At 36.5% G+C, this 9,683-nt stretch overlaps 1 protein-coding gene across 1 annotated transcript; it reads right to left on the reverse strand.

Annotated features, from left to right (window-relative positions):
* On the reverse strand, nt 2,650–9,363 carry LOC109837638 (DNA-directed RNA polymerase II subunit 4). The gene is made up of 6 exons (XM_020406281.1): nt 9,229–9,363; nt 8,647–8,755; nt 8,488–8,565; nt 8,282–8,315; nt 8,117–8,185; nt 2,650–3,109 (listed from the first exon to the last, which is right to left on the reverse strand). The coding sequence occupies exons 1-6, from the start codon at nt 9,275–9,277 to the stop codon at nt 3,032–3,034; spliced, it is 417 nt and encodes a 138-aa protein (XP_020261870.1). The 5' UTR covers nt 9,278–9,363; the 3' UTR covers nt 2,650–3,031.

The following is a 9,683-nucleotide window of genomic DNA, read 5'->3' on the forward strand; positions in this document are numbered from 1 at the left end:
GCCTCTAACATATATGCTAGCTAATAATATTCATGGAGATCCGTAAGCGAACAATTATAGGGAAATAAGATGTTTAGCTTGTCATGACAATCCTTAAAACCGAAACATATTTCCTAAATCCTTACACTAAATTAAACATGGTGCGCAATGGCTAGATACATGAAGGCTTTTAAAAACTACCGTAATTCTATTTTAAACACACACCCTGCTTCTATTTTAAAATAGAAAATTTAATACATTTAATAGTAAATTTAATTAACAATTATTAAGAATTAAAACATTCTAAAATTAGCCTGTGAGCGTCGTATGATTAATTTCGCACGAGACTCTCGCGTTTGCATGACTGAATGTATTAAAGAGCAAATTTCAGGAGCTTTAGGCTATATATGTAAGTGCTGACAAAAGCAAGGAAATTTTTTAAAAATAGACCACTTTTATTAAATATTTAGCAAAATCAACTATTTTGTTAAATATTTAACAAAATCGACATCTTTTTGGCCAACGGGCCAAAAAGAGGTCGATTTTGAAAAACACCCACTGAAAACATACGGGAGTACTAGTCCCGTATGTTTTCAAGCACTAATCACTCACAAAAAACATACGGGACTAGTAGTCCCGTATGTTTTCAGTGGACATTTTTCAAAATCGACCTCTTTTTGGCCTGTTGGCCAAAAAGATGTCGATTTTGCTAAATATTTAGCAAAAGTAGTCTATTTTCAGAATTTTTCCCAAAAGCAATTGAGAGTATATATGTGGTGCAAAGTACGAAAAAACTATAAGGTATTCAGGTGCGTTGTTTGGGATGATTGTGCGACACGGTAACCGTGATAAGCTTGTTGTGTCACCGGTCACTAGCCTGCCCAAGAATTATGAGTGGCATCCTATGAGATTAGGATTTCTAGTTGGTATAAAGCCCTAATCTAGAGCCTTATAGTTCTCTATGATCTCACCCAATAACAAAAGAGTAACGCGGAAAGGATATTTCACGAGAGGCGTGAGTCAACATCCAAGATGATGTTTTATATTTAAAAGCAGGGTACGTCCGCACAATTATTGAAGGGCCTTTATTCAGGGGCATAGCCTCGCGTTTTCTTTTGGGCTTCTTTTGATTATTGAACGCTATCTCTTTTTCAAGTGTAATCGTGATGAATAAAAGATGTACTTTAGAGCAATTCGTGTGAGGCGTGTTTTGTACTACGAATATTTTTAAGTTTTAGGGAAGCTTCCCATCTCATAACGAGATGTTTTTCCACCGACATCACCGTAGAATAGCCTCATATTTAAATTCGGAAAAAGGAGTATTATAAATTATATATACATATATATCATGAAAATTTTATGTAAACCATATTCTGAGATAAATGCATATTAGAACATTTCTTTAAGCTCTTCCAATAATTTTTACTTCGACCGTTCTTGTCCGAAACGAACATATAATCACATGTTACGGACAACATGGAGGAGTTAGTTTCCTAAATAACTCATGTTGAATTTGATTCGAAAGAAAGTTTCATTTGAATCAAAGTAGACTTTATCTTTTCATGACTACTACTCTTCTCCCCTCGGAGAGTTTTTTTTTTTTTCCTCCTTTTCTTTTCTTTTCTTTTTTCCCCCTGTATGCATATCAAGTTTATATTGAGCCCGAGGAAGACAACACGAAGCTTTTACAGAAGTAAAATTAAGAACTCTTATTTAGATAAAGAAGTCACAAAGAGGTAATTTTTCAAAGAAGGAAAAAAGAAGAAAGAAAAAAAACAAAATTATACGTGGGGTGAAAACGAACCAAATATTTAACAAATAGTTCAATATTTATTTACTTAAGTACGGTCATATTCGATTTGATAATTCATTTAAAAATAAACAAATAACTTTTATTATTCGGTTCATAAATGAATAGAATTTAGTCATAGGTATATTCGATTTGTTTGTTTAATAAACTATTCGTTTATACAATTTAGTCCTTAAAATTTCATTTTGATACTTGTAAATGTGGATAAATGAATTTTTATTTGTCAATATTATATATGACTATGTTGCATATTAATCTGGTAAACCATGTTTGGCTCTATTGCAAGACTAGGATAACAAATATTTGTCAAATATCTAACAATATGGACCGAATAATTTGCAAAGATTACCCAAACACTATTAACAAATATTCGTGAATAGTTATTGAATACTGATTTCCTATTCATTTCGAATACAAATACAAAATCAAATAGTCAAAGAGGAACCGAATATGAATACAAATACAAAATCAAATAGTCAAAGAGGAACCGAATATGAATACAAATGCTGGGGTATTCTATTCGAATTCGGTTTGTTTCCACCCCTAACTATACAAGCTCATTTCATTTTCAAACTGAAAAATCACATGCTCGCTATGCATAATGCAAAAGGCCCGTTTTTCAGACAAATAAGTCACACAAGAGGTAGTTTCTTGAGGAAAAATACTATATGATCTCAGTGTATGTTTAATAGTGAAAACTCACATGCTTACTATGCATATGAATGTTTTCTATGCAACGATCCTCATGCTAGATATTAATCAAATTTGCAACAACATTGCTGTGTATATGAAGGATAAATTTCCAACAATTAAACGAACACTTACAAAGAGAGCTGATTCATTACCTTCAGGCCTTATCGTGAAACCAAAAACATGATCAACAGGACCCATGGAATTGTAAGAAAACCGTAGTTTCCCATGATACACAACACCAAAACCTTTGCTTTAGAAAATAGAAGCTTTGCTTGGGACATCATCACCAACAAAATAGTCAAAAATAAAAACAACACAGAGAAGAACAGGCTTGTGACCAAAACAAGGATGCCATCAGCTTCATATAGATTTATATTTCGATTTGCCAAAAAACCTACAATCAGAACAGAAGCAAAATGTAGCATAAAAGCATTACCACCGCAGCTCTGGAAGAGATCGATGTACAGTAACTTGATCTACATTTCCTTAAGGTGAATTAAATACCCAGTAGTAGACTCAAGTATCAGCATAAGTATTTTTTTGGGCATGCTACTCAAATTTCTTGATGAGAGAGAGATCATGCAGCATCTTCTCAATGGCATCATCATCAAGACCACGGCCTTTTGACTGCAGAACCGAGACAACACAGGAGTAAGTTAAATAACGACTTCTCCAAAATAATAAAGTTACAATTTTATAGTATAAAAGACCAATCAAAAACTAAAATAAGGGCATATATAAAGCAAAAGTAATGGTGTAAAAGGAGATAGTCTAGGAAGTATAACTTCAATGAGTCCCCCCAGACCCCCGTCTCCCCAAAGGGGGGGGAAGGAAACAGAGAGATGAGAAAAGAAAGAAAGACTTTGAGAAGCCATGGATATTGCCGGAAGACTTGAGAGAATTGAGCAAGAAATACGTCAGGTGGAAGACGCGGGCGCAGCGCGAAGGGATGGATGTCTGAGCGGTTGAAAGAGATTGGAATAAGTTTGATATGATGACTTCGAGATCAAATAGAATAGTTCATACGCGTTTTCTAACGAATGATCAGTCCGTGCGTGATTCCCGATAATGCATCGCTCCGCATATAATCTTTGCAAAGATTATCTCTCCTCTCCCGTCGGTCGGCGGATTTAGGTTGCTCAATGAGGATATTGACGACATAAATAAAGGGATCCGATCTCAATGGAAGTACAATGATCGGACCTCTTACCCACGTCAAAACCGCAGGGAGAGAGGAGATGAGGAATATAAATAAGAATGTAAAACAGAGTAGAAATATAGATAGAGAGATGAAAGGGTCTTTGTCGGAGCCTGAAATCCATAACAGATCGCGCTATGGATCGGCCATGAAGGGTCTTCAATCTTTTAAATGAAAATTAATTCTCATTAATGCAGAAAATTAAGAGATCTTGAATTCTGTCTATCTACGATGTGACCCAACTTCCCCATAATGGATGCCGACTCCCCAAAAAACGTCGTGTTCAAATAGTTCTGGGAGAAGGACTAACGTCCCCAAACAAGAAGGCGGCCATTTCCCGAGGTAAGATTCCTTCGACCGGAAGGAGTTGGGATTACTGCCTCGGGAGCCCCGCATGGGCAAACCTTCTTATGCGCTGGCCTGGGAAACCAGTTCATAGGAAGGTTTGGCTCAGTCCCCATGTACGCGTGAACTTCTACGAATATTTATCATCCAAGGCATAGCTTTCTTTGGCTTCCGCGGATCGCTTCAATATAGTCTCATGGCTTTGAGGAACCACTCGACCGGGCCTCCCTCTTCAGTTACGGGACTAATTCTTTCCTTTCAGAAGATGTTCCTTCTGGTACCTCGTCCTTTGCCCTACCCTAAGAAAGAAGTGACTATCAAATTGTCCTACTGAAGTACCAAAGGTGTGCTCCGCCCGATTACTCTTAACATGTTTTTTGCTACTGAAGGAAGTAGGGCTCCTATTGACTAAAGGTTCTTCGGTTTCCTTTAGAATGAAAGTCGCTATGAAGCCCCTACTACTGTCGATTCAAAAGGCGAACAGCCCCCCCATGTATGGGTGGGGTCTTTTTGGGAAGCTGCCTTGGATATGAGGAATTCCTAATATATAAAAATAGAAAGAATATTCTTTTTTCATTTTATTTATTTATAAGAATGCATGTATATTTATAATTTTTCTTTTCTTTGTTTATAACAAAGGCGAAGTCCGGTATTTGACGAAAATCTTTCTATCAATAGATAGGAATGAGTCTTCGATATAGGGGATAGGATCCATCTGCTCTTTCTTTCTCTCGAGATTTTTTGTGTCAATTTATAGACTGGCATCTGTAAGAGCTAAAGGAAGACCGTTTGCCTACTCCTACCTAGGGCGCTACTAAGAAAATTCAAACAAAGCACTGAAAAGATAAAAATCAGGGCAACTGCTTAATAAAGTAAATAAGTTGAAACATTTTATGTTTGCACTGCAGAAAATAGTCATATGGTCAACAATTTTAGACAAGATAAAAAATGATAAAAAAAATCAAATGCATCTTGCTAACTAAGATGCCATCAAGATAGCGGGCCCATATGCTTATTTAGATCAACATCAAAGTATTGGATTCACTCACAAAAGGCCCCTATTCTACCACAGGTAGAAATGTTGTGGTCCAACGCCAGTCAAGCACCGACTTATGTAAACAGTAGAATCGAGTTTTAGATCTAATCTATTAAGTATTAACTACGATGTTACAGAAGACGCTAGGTGGACTAGGCGTTTGAACCAACGCCTAAACGCCTAGGTGTACGCTTAGGCAACGCCTAGGCGTTTGGCTATTTTTAAAATTATTTAATTATTATAATTAATAAAAACAAGTATTAAACTCATATAAATTTGTAAAAAAAAGATAGCAATCTTAAATCCACAATAAATTATGCATACTTAAATGCTAAATAGCCAAAAATAATAACTAATAAGGTTATAAAAAACGCTAGGAGGCCTAAGCGTTAGACCCTTCGCCTAGAGTCTAGAAGATTTTTTTGATTTTTTTAATTACAATAATTGATAGTAAATGTTAATGTTATAGAAAGTTTAAGTGTCGAATTGGTGTCTAGGCAGATTTCTTTCTTCATTTAAGTGGTGCAATGTTACAGAAGGCGTAATGCGTACTAGGCGTTTGAACCAGCGCCTAGACACCTAGGTGTACGCCTAGGCAGCACCTAGACATTTGGCGGTTTTTTAAATTATTTAATTATAATAAATAATAAAAATATGTATTGAATTCATATAAGTTTATAAAAAAATAGACAGCGATTTTAGATCCACAATAAACCATGCATACTTAAATGCTAAATAGCTAAAATAATAACAAGTTTATACAAAATGCTAGAAGGTCTAGGCGTTGGAAACCTCGCTTAGAGCCTAGGAAGTTTACTTTTTTTATTTTTTCAATTATAATAATTGATAGTAATTGTAAATATTATAGAGAGCTTAGGTGCCGAACTGATGTTTAGACGGATTTCTTTCTTCATTTAAGTGATGGTCGAGGAGGTTTTGTTAAAAGTCAAAGGAGGTAGTGGAGGTGTCCATATTTGGAGTTTAGGAGTTTGAAAGAGTTTGAAGGAGGTTGGAGGACATGAAGGCTACAACACAGAAAATCACGATCAAGACCTAAAGGGTGCAGTCTACATAAGCAAACAATGCTCCCCTAAACACTCCCAAAACTTAGATAGACAACATAAGTACTGTCTAGGCACTAGGCGCTGATTAGACGTCTTAGGTACTGCCTAGGCCTAGGCGTACACCTAGACGGACTAGACGGAGACTTGTTAAAACAATAAAGTGGTGATCGAGGAGATTTTGCTGAAGGTCTGAGGAGATAGTGGAGGTATTCATATTTGAAGGTTAAAGGAGTTAGAAGGTTGGAGGACGTGGAGACTGCAACATAGAAAATCACGATTAAGATCTAAAGGATACAGTCCACATAAGCAGATAATGCTCTCCTAAACACTCCCAAAACCTATGTGGGTAGTCCAGGTACCGCCTAGGCGCTAGACGCTAGTTAGGCGGCCTAGGCACCGCCTAGGCGTAGGCCTAGATACAGTCCACATAAGCAGATAATGCTCTCCTAAACACTCCCAAAACCTATGTGGGTAGTCCAGGTACCGCCTAGGCGCTAGACGCTAGTTAGGCGGCCTAGGCACCGCCTAGGCATATGCCTAGGCGGCCTAGGCGTAGGCCTAGGCGTAGGCCTAGGCGTAGGCCTAGGCGGACGCCTAGGCGGACGCCTAGGCGGACTAGACGGAGGCTTTTTAAAACAATGAATTTAACTACACATCTAATCACTTATTTGTCAATTGAACTAATCGCACCTCTTATTTTCTTTTACAAAACTCATCAATGCTAAACTAATTTCACACATTTGACTGGACATGGGACACATATTTTAACATACAGTAACACATTATAACAAGTCTTGGTTAACCAGTAGGCCTAGATGATGTAAGAACAACATCAAGCCAATCTTAGCTTTTAACCCTCACATAAGATGAGGGAGATCAAGTACCAACAAACAAGTCACAAGGATAAGATGATGGTGTCTTTTCTCAATTTAAGATGTGAGCACAACTTGACATTCTAATCTAATCTAAAAGATCTTGCTCCGCGCCTCAGGCACAAGCAAAGTGATATTATATCTTACCGCCTTAAATATTGCCAGGCAATTGAGGGTTCTAAGGCAAGCGCCTTTTGCAACCTCAAGAGCTCGCCTTGGCGTGTGCAACAAGGAGTGGAAGTTGCATGTCTCCATTTTAAAATTTTGAGTACAAGAGGTCTCGGATTAAGTAAAGTTTGTTTTTTTTTTTTTGAGCTTTTGCAATTTTTGTTGTAATGTTCCTTACTGCCGATAAATACATCATTTTAAGGACATGCAACAATTTTACACTTGAAAGTTGACTTTGTTTACGTTAGCAGTAGCTAGTCAGCATTAGGATTCAATATTTGCTACTTACCACTTTAATGAGATGGTTTATATCTTGTTAGGTATCAAGAGTCATGACTTCAAAAATTCAGTTATAAGTAATTTGTTAGGTTGCAATTTATTGATATTGTGTTTAATTGCATGTTATTTGCAATGTTTATGAATTTTTTGAATATTTATCGCCTGGTTCACTCTAACAGACGTCTTTTCTGATGACTCTCACCTCAGGCAATATAGGACCCTAGCCTACCTCATTGCCTGGACCTAGCCTTTCACTTCTAAAACACTGCTTGTTAGTCAACAGGCAATTTTTACAAGAAAATATTCATGGCTCAGAGCAGATCTATATGGAGGCAAGGTCTGGTAACCCTATATTGAATCATGTAACTTCTGTTTCAGCCCCTTCTGAAGATACCCAGTCCAATTTTAGTAATTACGCTATACACCATAAACCCTTTTTCTTTCAAACAATTAGAGGTCAAAAATTTCCAATCGACATATCCTTGTGAACAAATACAATCTATTAAAAAAACATTTCTACGACTTTCCATTCAAAGTACCAAAGACCCACGTAAAGTTTATTGCAAAAGAATGAGGACTTACATAGATAAAAATCAATAGAAAAGTGCATGCTTTACTGCAAAGAGGACTTACATAGATAAAAATCAATAGAAAAGTGCATGTGAATACTACCTTCATAGACGGGACCATAGCTATAGCTTCCTCTACGGTTTCAGGACAAAGATTGCCAATAACAACAAGCTGCATTATTCCAGATAAATATGAAAATTAATATCTAATAGAAAATCTGAAAGCCCAACTTGAACTGCAGATCTATGTAGATGTAAGTATTCATACCTCAAACTCGGTCAACTGATACCGGCTTAGAACTCTGGCACGGAATCAAGGAAATTTTGGATCACAGATATCTCGTACTTTTGCACAAAAGATTAAAATTTAAAAAAAAAAAACTTAAGACATTAAAAGTGCCAGAACCAAATATAATACCTCAAAGAATATTTATTCAAATATTTGTACTGAACTATTTATGTAAAAAAGGATACTCTCGAACTTGTGTAACTGCATCGTTATTTTTGAATCGGCTAAAGCGCTTCACATACTGATGAGATTTCTCAAACACCCTGAAAAAAGAAAGTAAACTTAAGTAAAAAGAAACTCAGAGAAAAGAAACAACCAAGAAATCATGTGGCATCAACACCTACTGCGAAATTTGGTTCGAAGGATCATCGGAGAATTGCTGAAGTTGATCCAATCTCTTATCAAGAATCCTCGCAACTTCACCATTCATCAAGCATTTTGCCTTCAGGAACTCTATACAACAATATAGCAACATTTCAACAAACAAAAGCCCCAAACATTTCTCATACTCTCAGTTTCATTTGATGATATTTAGTGTTTTTGTGCTAACAAAAGGCAAGCAATTAGGATTTAACTCTTGAAGAGAAATGGAGGACTAAACGCAGATTTTTTTTTTTTTGAGTTACTCAATAAATAAAATTGGATACTTCTTAAAGATAACAAAACTCGGGCAATTAGGGTTTCCGCCTATGATAAAATCCTAAGATTAAACGCAGAAATAAATTGAGATATCAAAAAAAAAAATTAGGTTTTTTTGAGCTAATACAACTCGAGACGTTAGGGTTTGCATCCAAGAGAATTTAGGGTTTGCATCTAATTATGGTTTTCAAGCTAATAAAACGAAATCAATTAAGGTTTTCATAAAATAGAACAAAAAAAAAGCCGAGGGGATTGAACAGCGAAATTAATTGAGATCAGAAACAAACCATCGCCGATTTTGAGCTCGGCTGCGTTTTCTTCCTCCTCTAAAGACATCGTAGCAGACTCGCACTTAAGTGTTCGATCTTTCGGAAAATTTTGAGAGCGCCCAAATTTGGGGGTTTCTTCTCGGGTAAAACGGGTTATATTGTATCTTGATCCACTAACCCTAATCCGACTCGTATCGGGTTTGGGTCCATAACGTAACGGTAAAATTATTAATTATACCCAATAACTTTTTATTTATAGACTAAAAATGGTTTTTAAGACACTACTCCCTCACATCTTTAATAGTTCCATATCAGTCTCTCCGAAGTCCAATAATTGAAATTTCATAAGTTCATCAAGTCCTCAATGGTCTTACAACAAATTGGTATTTCATGGCTCTCTGTGTGGGGTGGGGGGGGGGGGGGGGATTAGTTAGTGTCAAACAAGTTAGAGGAGCATAGTAAGGAACAACCCA

Source organism: Asparagus officinalis, chromosome 1 (genome assembly GCF_001876935.1).
Source record: "Asparagus officinalis chromosome 1, Aspof.V1, whole genome shotgun sequence".
NCBI lineage: Eukaryota > Viridiplantae > Streptophyta > Magnoliopsida > Asparagales > Asparagaceae > Asparagus > Asparagus officinalis.